At 38.9% G+C, this 22,081-nt stretch overlaps 1 protein-coding gene across 1 annotated transcript in view; it reads left to right on the top strand.

Annotated features, from left to right (window-relative positions):
- Nucleotides 1-201: 201 nt before the first annotated feature.
- Nucleotides 202-22,081, top strand: part of appl2 (adaptor protein, phosphotyrosine interaction, PH domain and leucine zipper containing 2) — a 34,269-nt gene continuing 12,389 nt past the window's right edge. The window contains exons 1-10 of the mRNA XM_072435208.1: nucleotides 202-325; nucleotides 3,538-3,636; nucleotides 4,753-4,812; nucleotides 8,094-8,165; nucleotides 13,903-13,990; nucleotides 14,876-14,917; nucleotides 14,994-15,052; nucleotides 15,919-16,065; nucleotides 17,676-17,758; nucleotides 18,695-18,847. Of these exons, the coding sequence (XP_072291309.1) occupies nucleotides 269-325; nucleotides 3,538-3,636; nucleotides 4,753-4,812; nucleotides 8,094-8,165; nucleotides 13,903-13,990; nucleotides 14,876-14,917; nucleotides 14,994-15,052; nucleotides 15,919-16,065; nucleotides 17,676-17,758; nucleotides 18,695-18,847 (860 nt within the window). The 5' untranslated portion in view covers nucleotides 202-268. The remainder of the gene's footprint in view (nucleotides 326-3,537; nucleotides 3,637-4,752; nucleotides 4,813-8,093; nucleotides 8,166-13,902; nucleotides 13,991-14,875; nucleotides 14,918-14,993; nucleotides 15,053-15,918; nucleotides 16,066-17,675; nucleotides 17,759-18,694; nucleotides 18,848-22,081) is intronic.

Consider the following 22,081-nt stretch of genomic DNA (forward strand, 5'->3'; position numbering starts at 1 on the left):
CTTCACTTCTGGCTCCATTCCAGAGTTCAGTTTGTTATTGTTTACACACTTTTAAAGTATCTAAAATAAATGTACAAATTGAACCACAGCAAAAAGTCCACAACAATCTAATTGTCTAATTTAGTTTTATTTAATTTGAACGCTGTTGTTGCGAGCTCAGCGTCGGCCCGCCTCCAACCTCGCGCAAAGCCTTCTGGGAAACCGAGTCCTTTTCGCGCACAGCTCAGACTCCCAGTTTCCTTTCTCCTCCTCCACAGCTAACAACAAGATGCCGGCCGTACATCACAAACTGCTCTTGGAGGACGCTTTGCACGACAGTCCTCAGGTATATTATATTTACGTTTTTTATGCACGTTTAAAGTGACGTTTTTGCCAAATAAAACGAGTGTACGCGGAGAGAACGCTGCGCACTTAACGCTAGCTAAAAGAGTATCCTCCCCGCTGTGCGTTTCCATGACAGATGCCTCGTCACACCGCGTTATGGAGACATTTGTGCGTTTCCAGCATCATAATAATGCTCACGTTTATGCAAAAATTCAATAACCAACACGCGTTTCAATGATTAGCTTGTCACGGCTGTTGTTTGCATCGCTAGCATTCTATTCACGAGCTAATAACGCACGTATGGAAATGATGCTACAACCGCGAAGCTAATCACAAATAGCAACTTTTTTTGTTGATATCATAATTGATCAAATTACAAAGTGTTTAAGTTGAAACATGAGGCTATATCTATGCTTAAAAGCAATAAACAGGGCCTGGATGTGGGAGTGGTCGCTTGTCACTGTCTAATGAGTCAATGGATTGCAATATTGAGAAGCAGCTGACTTGGAAGATGCCCAATAATGTCTTGGGAGTGTTATTATTATGTTTTTTGTGAGTAGATCATCATAAAATGTAATAATAAACATAAAAATGTATTGCATGTGATTGGTAAAAGGATGCCAACATGCAAACTGATGATAAAGAAGCCACAGAAGTCATTTAGACCTGTCTCTAGTAGAAATATTGCACAATAATTCGCATTTTTCACTGAATTTAGAGCTAAAACAAGTTAATCAATTAATCTATTATTATGATTATCTATTGATTAATTGTTTTCTGGTCTGTACAAGAGACTCAAAAGCATGGCATTAGTTGAGAGGAGAGGTTTTATGGCTCGGACTAAGGAGTTATTACATCAAAACTGATGAAAATATAATCTTTCGTGCGTTAATGCCGGTAAGGATCTTGTATCCGTGGGGATTTTGTGATTACTGAAGAATTGAACAAATAAGGAGATTAGCAAAGTAATCATTAGTTGCAGCCCTAAGAACTTCATTAGTAGTCACGATTTAGGCAGTGGTGATGTTGAGAACGTACTTTTACTGCTGCCTAAATTCCAGTTATGTGCTTAAGAAATTGATCTAATAAAATAAATAACGTGTCCAATGTGTAGCTCTTGATACTGTGCACACGAGAGAGTACGTGCTCATTAAAATTAAACATAACTTGTATTTGAACACGACTTTGTAATACACAGGATACTAGAGGTATTGGACACACACTTGGAGGAAACTACTACTAATAAAATACTAACAACAACAACAGCATTTTATTATTTTTCTAATTATATTTAAACAGTTCTTGGACATTTTAATTTACTGGTCTTGGAAAAAAAACTGTGATTGTGATGGACTGTGGCGTAAAACATGGCAATTATATGTTATAAAGTTTATAATCTGAAACATGTATATTTTAAAGCCAAACAAACAATGAATCATCAGTTGAAACAGTCTAAATAACTAAGAAACGTCAACATTAGTGACACACCCATTGGCCTGATACGGAGGAGTGTTTTGTTTACTTATAATCAAATGATCCGGACGGACGGAGCTTGTTTTGTCTGTACGTGTAAGACGCCGTTTCCTGTTCAGCTCTTTTGCCAGATCACATTAAAGACGATGATGTATTTAAGTAGTACTGCAGTCAATAGTTGGTTTGGTGCTATGAATACACCGAGCAGATGCCTCATAGATCTGAATATTCTCTCAGACTGGGCGTGTTTGTTGACCTGCCACACCCCACTGCTGCTGCAAACAAGAGAGAGCAAACAAGAGAGAGCAAACAAAAGAAAAGTTGGCTTTATACAATCCTGAGGCCTATTCTACATTTTCGCCATTTCTATGAGTTATAAGCCTTTATAAAATGATCGCCACGACAGGCAAAGTAAACTAAACATTTGCATAATCCATTTATGACATAATCCTTCTCACTTGTATTATAATAAGGGGCTGGTTGAGTTCAAGTTTAGTCAAAACGGTTCAACCCAAGATGTAGAAATTAGCCCCGTCCTGCAGCAAGGTTTGTCCTGCCTGAGAGGGCATTGAAGGACAGTAAAGTGTACGCTTTAAAGATGCAACAATTAATTGAATATAAAAACTACCGGCCGGACTATAGGTTTTTTCATAGTTTAGCCGGGCTGCACCTTAAACTCCGGAGTGACTTATATGTGATATTATCCGTTATTTTCACACTGACAACCTCAAGAGGGCGCTCTAGGCTCTAAGCAACACAGAAGAAGAATCTGCACTTCCTCTACCTCTGGACTTTGTGGAGTTGTTTAGAAGTGACACAGAGGAAGAAGAATTCAATGGATTTAGTGATTTGGGGTAAAACTGATGCTTTGGTAAACTTGTTAGCATGTTCTTTATGCTATACTTTTCTGAATAACTGTTAATATGTTACGTTAACATACCACAGTTCTGTCTGTGCGTCATGTAGCTGAAGGTGTTAGCGTTAGCTTACGTACACCTATTCACCATGTTCTCTAATCTGTTATTATTTTAAATTGCATTTCAAGATTAAGTGTCTGTTCTTGGTCCTGCAAACATTCTCTTTAGTCCATGAAACTGCTGCACCAGATCCTCAGCTTCACTTCTGCTTCATCTGGGTCAAACTCTGTAAACATCTTTTCATCTAAACAACTAAACGATTAACCGAACAAACAAACAAACTATTTCTGATATTTTCAACAATAACAATACACTTAATTCATAAACGTTCTTGCTCTAGAAACCTTCAGTCGTCACATTTCAACCTTTATTTGGTTAATGGTGGATTTGAAATAGAAAAAATTGTCTGACCCGTCGACTTATCGAAAACACCGTATTTTCCGGACTATAAGTTGCACCTTTTTTCATAGTTTTTGCCGGGCTGCGACTTATACTTATATACTTATACTCCGGAGCGACTTAAATGTGATATTATTTGTTATTTTCACACTTGCAACCTTATTTGATACTCCAGGTCAACTTATATATGTTTTTTCTTCTCTATTATGCATTTTTTGACTGGTGCGACTTATACTTTGGTGCCACTTATAGTCCAGAAAATACGGTAGAATTGCTGATCTTCTAAAATAGTCATTAACCTCATGTTTTTTAAATGTTTATGCCTGGTTCGTTTCCACTAGTCCAGTTCTCAAATTAAAACTCTTGACGTTTAATGTGTTTTTCCTGCATAATGTGTTTTCTTGTCGCTTTGTGTTCGGCGCAGACTCGCTCTCTGCTCAGCGTCTTTGAGGAAGATGCCCTGAACCTGACGGACTACACCAACAAGCTGCTCCAGACCATGCAGCGAGTCTTTGGAGCGCAGGTACGAGGAAACTAGAACGCCACGCCACTTCACCCTCCACCATATCGTAGCCGTGTGAAACGTGCCCTGAAATCTGCTGGTAGATGCTGCAGTAGATATTAAAATGATGCCGGAAAAGTGACAGTGAAAATGACAAAAGAAATCTTACCGTGATATTTTGACACGGTATCTATCATCAGGCTAAAACGTCAACGCTTAATACGACTGTTATTATAATGTTATAGCTACTGGCTTGTTTATTTGACAGTATGTTATAAGTAGATCATATCAAGTCATTTAGACCGGTTTCTTGTACAAAAATTGCACAAAAATTGGCTTTGATGTGAATGTTGTTGGTAAAGTAACTCCATAACAATTGACATGAGATTTAGAGCTGAAACAAGTTATCAATTAAGTTTTTATGGCTCGGATTTAGGAGTTATTGCATAAAAATGATACAGGAAACATAAACATTTAGAGTTTTTATATAATGTAATCTTTCAAGTGTGATTATTTTAGTTGTTCATGTTTGTAAAAATCTCATCCATGGGGCTTTTGTGATGATGGTATAATTGAAAGAATAGGACTAGCAAAATAATCATACTAGTCTTATTAGTCACAATATTGGCAATAGAAAATTGACTCTATCTCTTAGTTCTTTTGAATAATCACAAAATTATAATATGGCCATTCATCAGAAATATGCCCGAAATTTGCCTGTAAATGTTGGATTAAAATGTTGCAAAAAAGTGAATGGACTGTAAAACAATATTAAAATAAATCTTACCTTGATATTTTGACATGGGATACATTTTCAGGCTAAAATGTTAATACTTAAATTTAAAATATAATTTTTTAATATAAAAAAAATAAAATCGGAAAAATACTGATATACTCCTTTTTTATTTGGTTTTTAATTGAAAAAAAAATAAAAATCACTGGTCACTTGTCACTTATCGAGTTTGTCTTTATTTTAATCACTTCTTTCTGTAAATATTTAGAATGTTTTTTTTAATAGACAATCTACAAAACAACCACCGCAATTTTGTCATTTTATTTTTGGTCTATTTTTGTTACTGTTTCCCACGTGTTTGGTGCTAGCAGGCGCTCTAAGGTTCATTGTCTTTGTCTCCACAGAGTGAGATGGGACTGGCCACAGAACAACTGGCCCAGCAGCTTCTGGACTACGAGAAAAAAGTATGGACCGTTTCAAATAATACGCTTTAACCCGAGTGCCCGTGGGGTGGGCGGGGTTGGTTTATCGCCATAACAATATTCACATCAGCAACGTTCTCCGACAATGGTTTTCTGTTGCTGATCAACAACAAAAGGGAAAATATATTTACTTAAACTTAAAGTGCCTCTGCCGGGGTTTTACGATTTTCTAATTTTGACTTTATTTGCTATGTTTATACCTGTTGTACATATACATTATAGTTTTTTTAAGGTATTGCAGGTATTTGGAGAAAACAATAGAAAAATCTGTAGAAATTGACAGGAATGACATCACATTAGGGACACTCATTCCAGTCAAAGTTTATGCGTAATTTCCACAAATAAACAATTTTTGACTCTAAACATTAATTCAACAAAATAAAGTTGCTCTCATATATTTTTATTTGTCAAATTAAATTAATGTTGATATTAAATGAGTTTTTGCCCAATGTTTGTTGGGTAAATTTGTGATGTCATTGATTACAAACAGGAAGTGAAATTATAAACCTAAAAATAGTTTTTTTTTGTTTGTTTGTTTTTTAGCAAAATTCTATATATATTCATCTAAACTGCATTTTAGTTCAATGAGTGGTCTGACCTGTAGGGGGCACTTTAATGTTACTACTAAACGTAAATGATAAGTAACGTCTGGAAGGAAATAAACGTTACCATATTTTGGAACATTTCAGATAAAGAAACAAATCCATGGAAACGACCGAGTATTGTATCCTCCACCAAAAATGTTATGTGTCGTATCGTGTTGTTAGTCTAATCTGGGCTGGGAATTACAGGGTCCCTCACGATTTGATGTGATACACGATAAACGGCTCACGATACGATCATATCACGATGTTGCGATACGTGCGATAATCATATAGCGCTTGTGATATTCTACACTAATACATTTTATCTTCGTTAAACCGTGACCTGTACAGACAAAATGAAATACACCCATTTTAATCATCAAAACAGTCAAAGTGTCCAAAGTTTTTGCGTGAACAAGTTTCAAACTTGTTGTGCGGTCACAAAATAATTCGGGAAAATATACCAAAAAATAACTCATGGTGATATAGATCGATACAGCAGCCCACAATATTGATATACTACCAAATTTAGTATCACAATTAGGGATGCGTACCGCTACGACGGACCAGATCTGGACTTGTAAAAACGTTTCGGTTCAGGTCCCAAAAAAACGAAACCCTGGTGATTCGGTTCTGGACTCATATAGAATATAGCACTGACATACTATATCCTTTTCGTTCTAGAATCTAAACCATCTTAAACCTTCCATTGATCGCGAAATTCGCGCTGGAAACGACGTAAACTCTGCCAAGCGCCGCTGTCAATAGCGCACACGGACCCTAATTAGTGAAGCACGCGTCTTCCGGGCACAAGTTGAAGCCGGCGAATTAAGTTTAAAGATGCGAGAGACGGGAGCGCCCGTACGTGAGCGCCTCGTACGTGTGAGACAGGAGCGCCTCGTACGTGTGAGACAGGAGCGCCTTGTACGTGTGAGACAGGAGCGCCTCGTACGTGTGAGACAGGAGCGCCTCGTACGTGTGAGACAGGAGCGCCTCGTACGTGTGAGACAGGAGCGCCTCGTACGTGTGAGACAGGAACGCCTCGTACGTGTGAGACAGGAGCGCCTCGTACGTGTGAGACAGGAACGCCTCGTACGTGTGAGACAGGAACGCCTCGTACGTGTGAGACAGGAGCGCCTCGTACGTGTGAGACAGGAGCGCCTCGTACGTGTGAGACAGGAGCGCCTCGTACGTGTGAGACAGGAGCGCCTCGTACGTGTGAGACAGGAACGCCTCGTACGTGTGAGACAGGAACGCCTCGTACGTGTGAGACAGGAGCGCCTCGTACGTGTCAAGCTCCGCAGAACCGTGTATCCACATATGAACATTGAAGTGAAGCCGGTAAGATCGCTGGCTTTATCTGAACTGTTTAAGCTGGGGCCGCCGCGTGCGATGTTGTGATGGTTAAAGGGGCGGGCTCAGCTTGGTCTTGTCTGGGTTGTGCTTTGTCTGGGTGTAAATATGAATGAAATAACTTGAGTGTTATGTTGTGGTGTGATGTATTTGGCATTAAGTAAATACTAAGTCAAAGTAATATTGCTTAATTGCTACATTCATTAATTGGAGTTTGTATTTTGTATTTGTATTCTACTGTTGTTATGGTCTGGTGTTTAATGCTGCTAATATGATGTATTATTTTGATTTGTTGTGTAAAATATTTTCATATTCTACTTTTGATACTGCTAAGTTGATTGCTTTATAGTGATTTTAGTTGACTTTTATGCTAGTTTTTGTAACTCTACTTTTCTAAAACTATTTTACAATGTGACTTAATTATTTACACTGGTGTATTGTCTGTTTGAAGGTTTTACCTGACTTTTAATGCCAAAGGATCTGCAACATTAAAGAGTGGAAATGTGTCTAAAGGCAAAACATTGTATCAGATGAAACAGCTGCTTTGACCCTTGACCCAGACTGACTGTCAACAATACTCAACATGCTCTTGTTCAGAAGTTGTTCCTCAAGTAAAACACATGAATGTGTGTTAACTGTTAGTTAAGCTATAGTTTAGCTGCTAGCTAGTACCTTGTGATTTGTAAGTTGTAACTTCTGTTAAAAACAGTGAATAAAGCAGACAAGTTGAGTTCATTTCAATCTGCAGTTAAGCCTTGTGTTTGATAGAAGTCCTTGTTCAAGTGTCTTCAACTTAATTTAGCGAAGTAGCTTGTGTTATGCTGTTATAACATTATGCAAAATGGCATGAGTTCAGCCGGACTCATTAGGTCCGGACCTGAACCTAAACCTCTGGATTCGAATCCGGACTTGAACCTGAACGTGGGTTTAGGTCTGCATCCCTAACCACAATATGTCGATAATTTGGCACACCACTAGGGAAGAGTGTATTTATATGTTAGAGAGAATCTTCTGCTAACTCGCTCCATATCTTCTCTTTTTTTGCCTTTTTTGTCGACTAAGACACCATTGACCGATTACTCGACTAGAAGATTACAGGCCTAATGCATGCACAATGTCAAACTCAAATGTCATGAAACTGTAATGTTGTAAACTTTCTTTTTACATTGAGCTGAATCTCTGGCGCCGCGCTGCACGTGAGCATGCCAGCCTCGTTTGGAAAATGGAGCTACTTATAAGTTGTGCAGAGTTGGGGCTGGATTTGTGCCACTCGGGTGTTGTTTTTTTTGTGGATTAACGCGTTACTTTTTCTCGTCCTCTCTCTAGAACTTTGCCCTCGGAAAAGGCGACGAGGAGGTAATCACCACGCTACAGAGCTTCGCCAAAACTGTCGGGGAGGTGAGGAACGGCGCCGCAATTATCCCGCTCGTTTCTGTGTGTGAACTGTGGAGTAGAGGGAGGATGGAGGCGAGCCATTGCAGAGTAGAGCACTGCTTGGACGAGAGTTGTCCAAAAGAAATCGAAAAAACAGATGATAATCGATGCTAAAACTAATGTTCAGTCTTAGATCTAGCCTTAGAATCTGAAAAAAATCCTCAAAAATCAGCACATTTAACCTATTCTGAATAGATTTACAATGTTCTTGATCTTTACCCGAACTACTCTAAGTATTCATGGTATGATTAAAAAAGAAACTTATATTTTATGTTGAAAATGGCTTTCTATTGTTTAAAAATAGTGTTATTTATTATCATTTTGGTATTGAAACTGTATCAAGTATCAAGCTGTTTCTTTACTGTCAAAATCGAGTTTGAAATTTTAGTATTGTGGGCCTCAACCTTATGTTCACTCACTCCCTCCCTGCTCGTTTTTTGTTGTGTTCTATTTTTTTTTTTTTATAAATTTGGAGACCGAAAAATAATTTAAAAAAATTGTATTGCAATTTGGACTAGATTTTGGACTTGGACTTATTCTGTCCTTCAAAACATCTACAGTGGCTTTGACTTGCAAAACTAGAACTTCTTCCACTATAGTTAACGTTGGAATGTACATAAAGTATGGCATAAAATGTTAAAGTCTTTAATTGTGACTTTCGTAATGACTTTGTGGTAATACTTTGTACATACATTACATTGCTTATCAGTTCAAAATCCCCATTCACAGATGATTAATATTGATCATACTTCTATGGAGTGTGAGAAAACTGTGAGCAGCCTGTTCATCATTACAGTAGTGCACCTGGGCTCGGGCCGTGTGCCGGGTCAACAGTTTCGGTGAACGTGCATTTTTCTTCCTAAAGAATAACGGGGGAAAGAGTCACAGATGCCTCTGATCACGAGTCGGCAAACTCAATCTCAAGGGTTCTTTCTGCTTTGCTTGGAAAAAAAACCCATTCTGTTAAGTGTTATTTATTGTGTTTATATTTAAAATGTGTAACCACCTTCAGTGTTTGTACCATATCAAGAGCTTTCCTTATTTTTTTTTGATAACATCTACTTATTTTTGAGTTAACCACTAGAATGCAGGTTTCTCGGGGGAGGATGCCCAGACCCCCACGCTTGCACAAAAAAATCTACAAAGTTGATTAAAATTTAAAAAAAAAAACGCAATAAAATCTGCTTCTTTTAAATGTTTTTATTTTGAATAATTTATACTATTTTGGAGTTAACCACCAGAATGCAGGTTTCTCAGGGGAGGATGCCCAGACCCCCACGCTTTAAAAAAAAAAAATCTACAAAGTTGATCAAAAAACAAAACGCTATCCATTTTTTACTTGGCAATTAAATATTAGCAGCAAACCATACACCTTCTTTTAAATGTATTTCATTCATTAGTTTGCGTGGACACTTTCTGACTTTCACAGCAGCCGTCGTGACACAAACCTCTAAATCTTACAAATCAAATCTGTTTTTAATATATATCCTGTAGGTCTTATTTAAAAATATATATATATATATATATATATATATATATTACAAGATAAATCATAGAAATTGTGAGCAAAGTCTTCACAGTGACCCCAAGATTATTCATTTCAGACTTTATGTTTAATTATTCTTATCTTGACAATATTTAATCTTTAATTGACTTAATAATATATTTTAAAAAGTCAACGAATTGAAAAAAAATATGTGTTACAGCCTTTAATTTGATCCATTTTCTGTGACTCGCTTAGATTAATTAAAGGTGCACTGTGTAACTTTTGTGCTGATGGTACAGTACGTCGTCCACTCGTCTCCGTGGAGATGCCATTGCCTTGCCTGGAATGTCCCGATGTAAAGCTTTAAAATGTTACAGTTGCGCGAGTTAATTTGCCGTTTTGATTCAGCACCAGTGACATAAAACGAAACTTCTTCAGTGAGAAAAAGTAATGTAGAAAGTGTCTTCTGGGAAGATGAAGTAGAGTTTTTTTATTACAATCCAAAGCAGAGTGCACCTGTCCTCGCCGCAGGTGGCGACCTTCTGCATCATAAACATTTTTCTCTCCGTTTCACCCAAAAACTAATTTATTTGGGGCTAAAAGGGGAATGTGCCTGATGTCGCTATTGTCCCGGCGACGAGAAACAGGAAATTATGTTGTTGTGTTTGTGTTTCTCCAACTTTTCACATTCCAAGTACTAGTTCTAAATATAACGCGTTTGTGAACTTTAAATGGGACTGAAGAATTGTTCAAAAAAGAAGAGCTGGAACTAAACAAGAACTTAATAATAAGGATAATAGGGTTTAAATAAGATAAATATTGCCAAAAACTAAACCAGTTGTAGATGGAAATTATAATAAAGAGAAAATTGTGTAGTAGAGAAAAACTAAAGATGAATGGCCCAGAAAACTGTACATTAAAGGCAGGACTAACCCAGACTCTGAACCGAGACAATGCTGCGTTCCAGTTGTTCTCGGAGGTTGCCTTTTCTGAGTTCCCGTTGTGTAAATTCGCATTTTTTATTAACGTTTTTCACCCAAAAGATGCAATATTGATAGTTATTTTCTCTTTCGTTCCTCTCTACTGCCCCCTGCTGTCTGTGAACCTGCTCCAGTGCTGCCGTTGCGCCTCTCCAGTTACAAAGGCAGTGTTGTGCTAATGTTGCTAATAACTTACAGATGTAGTAATGCTGTCTGGGTTGATAAATTAACATAATTGGAGCCATATTTTAGTTGATTTAAACATCTTTTTGGCTCTAATTGTTTGATTTGAGTCGTTGTAGCCCACACACAGTTATGTTGTTGGTTTTGTTGTTGTTGTTATTTTTAATGGCGATTGGCAGCAAACTGAAAAGGTGCATTTGCCGCCATCTACTGTAGTTGTACGTCTTCAAAGTATGTATATATAAAAATAAGAAGTAATGCCTCGTGTGTTTGACAGGATGCTTTTCTGACTTGATGACAGAAACTCTGAGAAAACGTCATCAAACCATCAACAAGGGTTAGATTTTAAGGAGTTTTGTTTTAAAATGCACTGAAACTCTTCTTCTGTTAAGAAATGTACCTTGCTGTATTATTGATTTGGAGCTGCCTAAATAATGCGTTCAAAGACGTATTAACATTCTATTTAAAAACTGAATTTTTTTGGGAGGAGTAATTGTAAGTGTAGATATGTTTCGCAGTCTTTGGTTTTGGTTTGGATTGGCCCATCACGACTATAGCGGTCTAAGCAGATGGAGGGGCCGGTGTGAGCCATGGGACAGTGCGAGTCAGAGTTCTGCATTTAGGAGGGGCAAATGTTCAGAGGACACGGGCGCGCTTGACCTCATCCATCTTCAGAGCGGGAAGAGTCACCATCAGGACGGCCACGTTTCAGATAAAGCAGTTTAAAGCGAGAACATTTGAGATTTATGTTTTCACTTTTATTCACGCAGCATGTCTAAGATTGAATTATGAACAGATAAACTAATTCAAGAATCCCATGCATTTGAATAGTTGGAGATGTTTTTATACACAAAAAAAGGATTTGATTTATGTTTTTGCAGAGGATATTCTGTTACCTGTAATTAGGGCTGTGCTATTTTATATTCTAAATTAAATCGTAATCAGGTTTCAGTCATTTCAAATCATCATCGATCAGTTTGTGTCTTTTTAATCCATATACAGCATCTCTAACAGTGCCCAGATGTCTACAACTGAATCTTTCTCTACAATATCCTCCGTCAGTAAAAGCATGTGATTTGGTCATTACTTAATATTTATTTATTGTATTTATACAGGGAAAACTCTTTTTTTTTTATGGGTACCTACAGATGAAAGAAAGAAAGAAACAAACAAACATACACAGGATATCCAAATAAAACGCCAATAAAACGATCAATAAAATTAACAAATGCATAAAAATGCACTCACACCATAAAATAAAATTATATAAAATCCAATCCTATTCAGTCTTTCAGGAACCAAAGTAGGAATTAAGGTCAGGTGTTTCAGTTAATCTGGTGAACTCTGGCCCTTCCTAAATCTCTGTGATGAAACTAGTTTAGCAGTGACGGTCGTTCATTGATAAACTCAAAACAATTAGAGTGTTTTCAGTAAACCGTAGATTTATTTTAAATTCTGCTGACAATTAGGCTTTCAACCACATGAACTTCTAACTATATTGCTAAAAACTGAACCAGGATCATCTGTGAAGTAAGATTAAGTAAAAATACAGTTCAAACTACTGTAGACTTAACCAAAATATGACAAATACATCAGAAGTAAACTTGAACAGAATTGGAACTACTGATGAAACAACATAAAAACTGGGGTACCCGACTATTATTTCATTGAATTGGTACATTTTGCGTTTTCCCTTAAATAAAATATTGTAAAAGCAACACCGTGGGACAAAATAAGATCACTGTGCGCCGTCTGCAGCTGATAATAAAGTATTTTATGTCTCAACCAGGAAGTAAGAGCTGAAAGCAGCGCTCTGATTGGCTGCGCTTGGTCGATCCGCTGCTATTTCACTTCAGTGTCATAAAAATGCTGTGCACAAACTAGAGCTGGGTTGAAAAAATCGATTTTCCGATTTTTAAACGATTCGCATATTAATGACCGATTATCGATTTGTACGTCCAAAGATCGTTTTTTTAAATTTATTTTTTTAATGTTTTTGAAAAATGCTCAACGTTTACATTTTATACTTCCAGTTTCAGTACTGGCAGTGTGTGAGCAGTTTTAAAATAAAAATGCTTTTGGTAGCAACCGCTTTTGGCTGAATTCTTAATTATTTTCAAGCATAATAATAATGCACTGGTTAGTGTCCCAGTAGAATCCACTGTTGCAGATGTAGTCACCTCAATGATGTCCTCCATTTATTGTCCTGAATTATCTTTCTTGAAGGTAGATTGACCCTTAACCTTTTCATCAGTCTTCCAGCCATCAGTAACTACCAATACTTGTAAGATTTGCTGTTTAATATTGATATAATACTAGTTTTAATATGTTACTTCTCTACACAGTCATGAAGTGAAGGAAACGGTTCAAATACATTTTTAATTTTTAATAACATTAACCCCGGATCGAATCGAAATCGGATCGAATCGGAAATCAGATCGAAATCAGAAAAAATCTATTTTGAAACGTAAAAATCAAAATCGAATTGATTCTTGAAATTTGAATCGAAACCCAGCTCTAGCACAAACCCAAACGTGAATTAAACAATGAAAGTTTTTGCAGTTTTACTTTGACATAAAAATATAACATACAATTAAATGTTTTTTGTGTGTCTGTAATAACAGTTTTGACGAAAAGACCGAGTGTAATGTATTTGTATTTTTAGCGTCTTCAAAAGGTGAAAAACAGAACTCCAGAGCTATTCCCCTCTCAGTTGTTTCAATGCCATACTGCGGAACATTCCGGGCAAAGCAGTACAAATCCATGTGAAGAGTGACAATAGTGCAATAACCGGGATGATTATAGCCCACAGTAGACATTATTATTCCTCTCACAGAGTCCGCCGTGCCACTGTACGCGAGCCTAATGATGTAGAGAGGGGTTTGTCGCCATAATGTTGAAAATGCTACTTCACAGATTGCTTTGGGAGGAACTTGGCACCAAACATTCGGCCGTTCAGGATTTTTGGCTCCGGAGCGGCTCTCTCTTTGTGTGTCCTTGTACGGCTCTTAATATTTTTTTGCTTAATCTATGTTAAATTGTGTCATTCAAGCTGAACTCGCTCCACTCCGAGTTAGCCAACCAGATGGCCGACAATATGGTGTTCCCGCTCATCCAGTTTCGGGAAAAAGACCTCACAGGTATATAATGTGCTGTTTACCTTGTTATGTATGTATTATGGACAGATATACACGGATTTAGCGTGACGTTCTCACTCCGGCTCTAATAAGTAGCAACAAATAATGATGCGTGGGGATTTTGACTTGGGTTGGTTTGAGTCGTGTTTTGCTCATCATTATCTGGACCGTGCGCCCTTTAAAATACAAAACAAAACTAAGATACGAGTCAAACGTCAAAAGAGAAAAAATTGTTACCGGGACTAAACCGGGACTAAACCAGGACTAAACTAGGACTAAATCAGGCTAAACAAGGAGGACTAAACCAGGACTAAACCAGGACTAAACCAGGACTAAACCAGGACTAAACCAGGACTAAACCAGGACTAAATCAGGACTAAATCAGGACTAAATCAGGACTAAACCAGGACTAAACCAGGACTAAACCAGGACTAAACCAGGAGGACTAAACCAGGATAATTCCAGGACTAAACAAGGACCAAATGTGAAGTAAACAAGGATTAAAACAAGACTAAACCAGGAACAAACCAAAGACTAAACCGTGACTAAACCAGGACTAATTCATCCATGAAATGACCACTAGAAACTAGGAACACCCCGCATCTGCTGCACTAAACCAGGTCTGAACACCTCTGACAGATACTGACCTCTGCAGACCAGAAACACCATAATAGTTGCAGTTTTGAAATGTTTTCTTGGTTATTTGGGGAGTTTGGAGTGTGAAACACGTGGGATTCCCTGGTCTAGACGTCTCTGTTTCAAATCCTTTACATTTCCCGCACTGTTATCCTCTGACGTGCTCGTTACCAGCCGGTCGTCATAATGTTCTGCTGAACGGTCAAAGCTGTGCAGTGTTTGTTTACCGTCTCCATACAACTCTCATTACAGAGATAAGTACTCTAAAGGAAATCTACAGCATTGCCACAGATGGTAAGAAACGCTCAGTTTAACACCAAAGAATCTCGTTTTCTTTATGTACCAATGCCTCGTTCCCGTGTTTGTGCAGAGCATGAAGCAGCCATGGTGAAGTACAGCCGACTGCCAAAGAAGAGGGAGAACGAGAAGGTAAAACACTCTAAAACACACACTAACATTTACTTTAACTGTCCTGCATTTAAGGCTCAGAAAATGTCTTCGTACTGTTGTTGGGTCAAAAATTACACTTGTGATTTTTCCCTAAAACGCCTGATTTAAATTTTCTTCCAATTCAAACCGAAGCTGTTCCTGAACCTTTGGAGCACGAGCAAATGTCCGGACAAGTAGTTTTGGTCTCTGATGTCTGATTTACTCAAGGGAAATTACAGACATTCAATTGCGCATTTGTGGAGTTTTGACTATTCCATTTTCAAAACTGAAGCTAATTTCACACAAAAATGGATTGAGAATCATAATAATAAATCAAAAACCTTTAGACGGAATGCTTATTTAAGGCCTGTCTTTAAAAACATTGTTATTATGTGTTACTTGTTTAGTATATTTTGAGCTTCTTTCTTTTAAATTTGTGTTTTTTTGGAACAAACAAACCCTGATTCTTCCCAAAATGAGTTATAGTTGCTGCTGTTGACCCGTCTGTTAATCGGGTTGTTCCTCTTCTGTTTACTTTTTTTATGTCATTGAGTTATAATATTCAGGAAATGATCTGGCTCAACTCTCAAAACAAAGAATTCCTCTTCTGTAACATCCACAAAGACCATTTTTGTCCAGAAATGTACGACTGTGGTCAGGAGGGAGCAGAAACTTTAGGACGATCAAGTGGGACAAACGTAGTGAAAGTGGTTGCACAGATTTCTTGTTTCCCGTTGCCGGCGATGCAAAGTCTCTTCTTATTTGTTTGCGGACCAAAGCATTTGAATACTCGCGCACACTGTAAAAACAGATACTAGTATTTGCTTTGTGTATATTTGCATTTGAACCCTTCTCTTTGTCTCCAGATGAAGTCGGACCTGGTGAGAGAAGTGGCCTACACCCGGAGGAAGCAGCACCAGTCGTCTCTGCAGTATTACTGTGCTCTCAACGCTCTGCAGTACAGAAAGAGAGTGGCCATGCTGGAACCCATGCTGGGCTACACGCAAGCACAGGTACTTCTGCTCCCCTGCCGCTGGCCTCATTCAAATCACATTCAAATACAGACTCCCGTGAATGATTGAGTGCTGCTGAAAATAAGCAAACACTAAATCAAAACGGCAGGTGCCTCGCTGGGTGTTCCAGAGTTGTTGATGTCAGAGATTCAAACAATGGAACAATCAAAAGCTGATTAAACAATGGATTTATGGATAACTGTCCCAGAGCCCGTCCTTAGACCCGTCTTATCTGTGAGGAAAAAACAAAAAAAAAAGCCCTGTGGGATAAAGTAGAAACCTCAAGGAGAACCAGAGTTTAGAGGAGATCCTACTGCCACGGATTAACGGGCTGCAGATGGTCCAGGACTGACCATCTGCAGCCCGGACTGAGGAGCCAGGAGCACTCAGGAGGAGAGAATGAGAGGTGCAGAGGGAGGTTCACATCTAGTGCAGAGGGAGGTTCACATCTAGTGCAGAGGGAGGTTCACATCTAGTGCAGAGGGAGGTTCACATCTAGTGCAGAGGGAGGTTCACATCTAGTGCAGAGGGAGGTTCACATCTAGTGCAGAGGGAGGTTCACATCTAGTGCAGAGGGAGGTTCACATCTAGTGCAGAGGGAGGTTCACATCTAGTGCAGAGGGAGGTTCACATCAAGTGCAGAGGGAGGTTCACATCAAGTGCAGAGGGAGGTTCACATCAAGTGCAGAGGGAGGTTCACATCAAGTGCAGAGGGAGGTTCACATCAAGTGCAGAGGGAGGTTCACATCTAGTGCAGAGGGAGGTTCACATCTAGTGCAGAGGGAGGTTCATCTAGTGCAGAGGGAGGTTCACATCAAGTGCAGAGGGAGGTTCATCTAGTGCAGAGGGAGGTTCATCTAGTGCAGAGGGAGGTTCACATGCAGAGGGAGGTTCACATCAAGTGCAGAGGGAGGTTCACATGCAGAGGGAGGTTCACATCTAGTGCAGAGGGAGGTTCACATCTAGTGCAGAGGGAGGTTCACATCTAGTGCAGAGGGAGGTTCATCTAGTGCAGAGGGAGGTTCACATCTAGTGCAGAGGGAGGTTCACATCTAGTGCAGAGGGAGGTTCACATGCAGAGGGAGGTTCACATCTAGTGCAGAGGGAGGTTCACATCTAGTGCAGAGGGAGGTTCACATCTAGTGCAGAGGGAGGTTCACATCTAGTGCAGAGGGAGGTTCACATCTAGTGCAGAGGGAGGTTCACATCTAGTGCAGAGGGAGGTTCACATCAAGTGCAGAGGGAGGTTCACATCTAGTGCAGAGGGAGGTTCATCTAGTGCAGAGGGAGATTCGTCTAGTGCAGAGGGAGTTCATCCAGGCAGTTGAGGAGCATCTGGAGCTAGCAGGTCAGGGCCATGAGATGGATCATCTGTTAGACTGTTGGCATGGTGTCACGGGCTTACCTTATTTGAGTGATTTTATTGAATACATTTAAACCTCTACTAATAAAAAGTAGCAAAGTTTGAGTACCACCAAAATTAAAATTGGTAGGAAGCGTTGCTAATTTAACCCCAGAGGAATATTTTGTCTTGTTTTTTGTTTTTCTTCATCTTCATACGTAAAAACACAAGCAGAAGATGAATGACCATCTCATCTGTTCTCTCTCAGATCATCTTCTACAAAAAGGGAATTGAACTGGTCTCGAAGAAGATGGACAACTTCCTCACTTCAGTGTCTAAAATGACACAAAGGTAAAATCTAAAAAATGTTTTTGTTCAATAAACGGTGCATGAGATTGACAAAAAGGAAGATCTCGAATGACGTTCGTTTAGTGGTTCAAGTATCGTGAACGAACCGTAAAAAGCAACCACAAAATATCACTTTACATCCTTGTTTGGGAGATTACCGTATTTTCCGGACTAAAAGTCGCACCAGTCAAAAAACGCAGAAAATAGAGAAGAAAAAAACATATAAGTCACATTTTTTTGGGGAAATGTATTTGATAAAATCCAGGACCAAGAACAGACATTTAATCTTGAAATGCAATTTAAAATAATAACAGATGAGAGAACATGGTGAATAGGTGTACGTATGCTAACGCTAACACCTTCAGCTACATGACGCACAGACAGAACTGTGGTAAGTGTCTGGTATGTTAACGTACCTCTGTGTCACTTCTAAACAACTCCACAAACTCCAGAGGAAGTGCAGATTTTTCTTCTGTGTCGCTTAGAGCCTAGAGCGCCCTCTTTAGGTTGTCAGTGTGAAAATAATGAATAATATCACATATAAGTCGCTCTGGAGGACTTATATGAAAAAATGTGTGGAAAATACGGCACTCTAGACGTTTCTGTTTGAGCTCATTTTTAATATAGTTTGATGTTTAATTTTGATTATAAACAATATACCCGATATGCTAATTCTGCATATCTTCAAAACAACAATTGAGATAAATATTCAATCATTTTTTGACAAATCAGTACATTTTAAGAATTCAAACACACGCTCTGTAATTGAAGGATGGATGAAGTAAAAACTATGCATCGAACTGTGAAAACTCAGTAAAAAGTTGTGAGTTTGACCTTGGGCTTCTTCTTCTTCTTGCTCGTCTTTCCTTGTGTCAATGATGCCTCTCGCTGCATTGATAGTTTACTGATTTAATTTGTACCGTCTTCTCCCGCGGTCAGCATTCAGATGCAGCTGGACTGCGACGCGGAGGCCATGAGGGGGTGCCAGAGGGAGCTGCTGTCTGTGGACGACGGAATTTACACTCCGGACCACGACCAGGACTGTGTGAACCGCACGCTCGTCCAGAAGGCCGGGTACCTCAACATCAGGAAGTAAGAGCGGTCGGCGTTATGACACTGCTGTGCTAAATACGAGCGGGTTTGAAGGTCTTTGGTGCGCGAGGTCCTTCAGGCAGTGTGCGGATGCCTCTTCAGTCATTTATCGTACATTTGTTTCTACATTTTTGCTCTTTCTTGAGTAATTTATTTGCTAAAACTACAGTTACAACAGCATATTCCTAATTTAGATCTGGTTTAGCCCTAATTTAGCCCTAAAAATGTTCTGTTATAGACCTGCTTTAGATCTGGTGGTACTCTGAATCTTTTCTTAGGTGATATTAGTAAGTAGAAAGTATTCACACTATACCAACTTTTTACACTGACTATTGGAACTGTTGATAAAAGGTCAAATTCTGTCATGTTAGTGTGATTTTTTTTTTTCTTTTTTAGGATTGAAACCTGTTCAAATGAGTATCCAGCGTCAATCCGAGCTATATGTATTTTTTAAAGGATTTTTTTCTTAATTAAACTGGACAGGATAGCGTGAAATGGGGGTGAGAGGAGGAAGGACATTGCAGCAAACCGTGGAGAGCCGGATTCAAACTCTCAACGCTGTCGGCACAATTAGTATCAATATAACACCACTGACTATTGATTTCACTCAGATCATCCCGTTATTTTCACGCCTGATGTCTCTACCGCTCTCTTTTCTAGTGATTCATTGTTTTGATGTGGATTTGGAAAGATCTCGTGTCACAAGGTTTTGCTACTAGATTTTTCTTTTTAACCTTCTGCTCCGACAAAAAAGGGTTAAGTGCTGGGGAGTTTCACAATAAATGATAATATTGAAAGTACTTCCATCAATCGAATCAATCAAGATTTATTAATATAGCACCATTCATACACAACGCAACTCTGAGTGCTTCACAACCACAAAAATAAATAAAAAACAAAGTACAAAATACTTATACACAATATAAATAATTTAAAAACCTAAATAGTCACATTAAAATATATTGAAAATAGTTTAAGTACGGATACAATTCCCCCAGTCATATTTATGGCTGAAAATAGATGTTTTTAACCTAGATTTAAACATTGTTAAAGTGGGAAGGCTGTTCCAGAACCTACCGTATTTTCCGGAGTATAAGTCGCACCAGCCAAAAAATACATAATAGAGAAGAAAAAAACATATATAAGTCACACTGGAGTATGAAATGCGGTTGCAAGTGTGAAAATAACAAATAATATCACATATAAGTCACTCCGGAGTTTAAGTATATAAGTCTCACCCTGGCCAAAACTATGAAAAATTGTATAACTTATAGTCCAGAATATACGGTAGCTGCCTCCCCTTGTTTAGTCCTTCATGACACGGACACAAGATCCCAGTAAACCCTTTTCTAAATGTACAATATTGTAAAAAACAAACAAACATGTCCTTACTTGCATACGGTAGACAGAAGACCGAAACACTGACCTGCACTTTGAGTCTATTATGAGCAGTGGAAGTTGCTTATTTCATCTTCTACAACTCAGATCTCGTCATACTACAAAACATAACGACATACTCCTGCTTGTGCAAAGAAAAGACACCCACGATAAATAGTGACCCCTAAAAAACATGTTGCGATTCAAGAGAAGAGTGATGTTTGAGCCAAGGCCGTTCAAACTGGTATAACTCTTCAGTACACGATGGAACGCTCCCTGTATTCTTGCTGGAGTTGCCAAAAATCCACTTGGACACACTAAGTTGTGCGGCATTGACAAGGTGGGTCAGGTGACGTGTTTACGGTGCGCCGCTGTCAGCTCATTTGCGGCGAAACGTATGAAACTTCACCGCTTCCTCCTTAATGGCTTCGGGGGAGCGGAACTGCGGCGCGGGCCCCCCCGGTGTGATTTAGTGGAACGTCAAGTCTGTCAAACTCCGTCTCCCGCTCGCACGCATCCGCAGCGTTTGACGAATGCGTGTGACAAAGGAGGAAAGGTTTCCCTGCCAACGCCATCCCGCATAATGTCAGCAGACGCAGCGCTTGTCAAGCAGTTAGTCAGCGCGCGAGGGGCCCCGAGTCACCCCCGACATGGCAACGGCGGTGGCGGGAGCGAGGCAGAATTTAATATTAATCAAAAAGTGTTCAGGATATTTGCAAAGAGGTGATGTCAAATGATCTACACGCAGAGAAGTTTAACAATAAATTTAAGCTGAAGTGGAAGCCAAAAAAGTGGGAGGAGTTAGTAGCAGCGGTTAGTACTTGTAGTTTGGTATTGTAGTACTTTTGTTAAAATTGATGAGTGACAAAAACGAGTGCTATGATGTAGTGTGTAATAAAAACTGTTGAAAATTTGGCAGAAACGTCTCCCAAACGAGGGCGTGAAGTGATATTTCTGCACTATTTTATGCTTAGATTTTACGGTTTGTTCACGTTTTGAGCGACACTTGAACCTCAAAGCGAGACATTCACGGGCACATTCCAGACGCCCTGTTAAAATATACTCTGAATATTGTTATCGAGATGCAAAATAAACGTCAACGTCACCCATGCCCAGTACTGTTCATTTGTAATTGTTGAGTTGGATCGAAGTGATTTACAATAGAACGACATATAAAAAACACGCACTACACTTTTGTAATAGGAGTAATCACATAGTGCGCTTTTTAAAATGTCATTACCGTATTTTCCGGACTATAAGCCGTTTGGTCTGTGATTAATGCGTCTATTTTCTACGATTAATGCATTCACTTTGACAGCCCTAGTAATGGCTTATTTACTTCAAATGTCCACAAAACTTAAATTGAACAGTTAGTAAGAGTCCAGAGTCACCCGCATCTACAGCAGCAGAAATTATGTAAAAAATAACAAAGTGAATGTAAAAAATGAACTGGCTAAATGACAGTTTTGTGCTGCGAGTTGGGGAATAGCGTTTGGAGCCGAGTGTAATCTATTTTCCAAGCAAACAACACAACAAAACATTAGAGGCTCCACAGAGAATGATGTGACTGAGCTGCTGTTTCTAGAGACGCTTTAAGAGCACACATCGTGGACTGTCGGAATAATAGAAAAGACACAGTTTATTTCCTTGTGTTGTTTGAGTTCCATCTCGGTTATATAACATAGGAGCAGGTTATGTGCGTCTAGGTTCATTAATGACTTGGTATTTGTGAACTAACGACTATTGACTCTGTTTTCTTAAGGTCAGGACTAATGCTGCGTTCAAATGTCAAATGTAAAGCAGCTGTATTAACTTGTATGTAAACAATGCTGCTAAATTATGCTAAATTGTCCACTA

Source organism: Eucyclogobius newberryi, unplaced genomic scaffold (genome assembly GCF_026437365.1).
Source record: "Eucyclogobius newberryi isolate DKJ021-1_F unplaced genomic scaffold, fEucNew1.0.hap1 SCAF_7, whole genome shotgun sequence".
Lineage (NCBI taxonomy): Eukaryota > Metazoa > Chordata > Actinopteri > Gobiiformes > Gobiidae > Eucyclogobius > Eucyclogobius newberryi.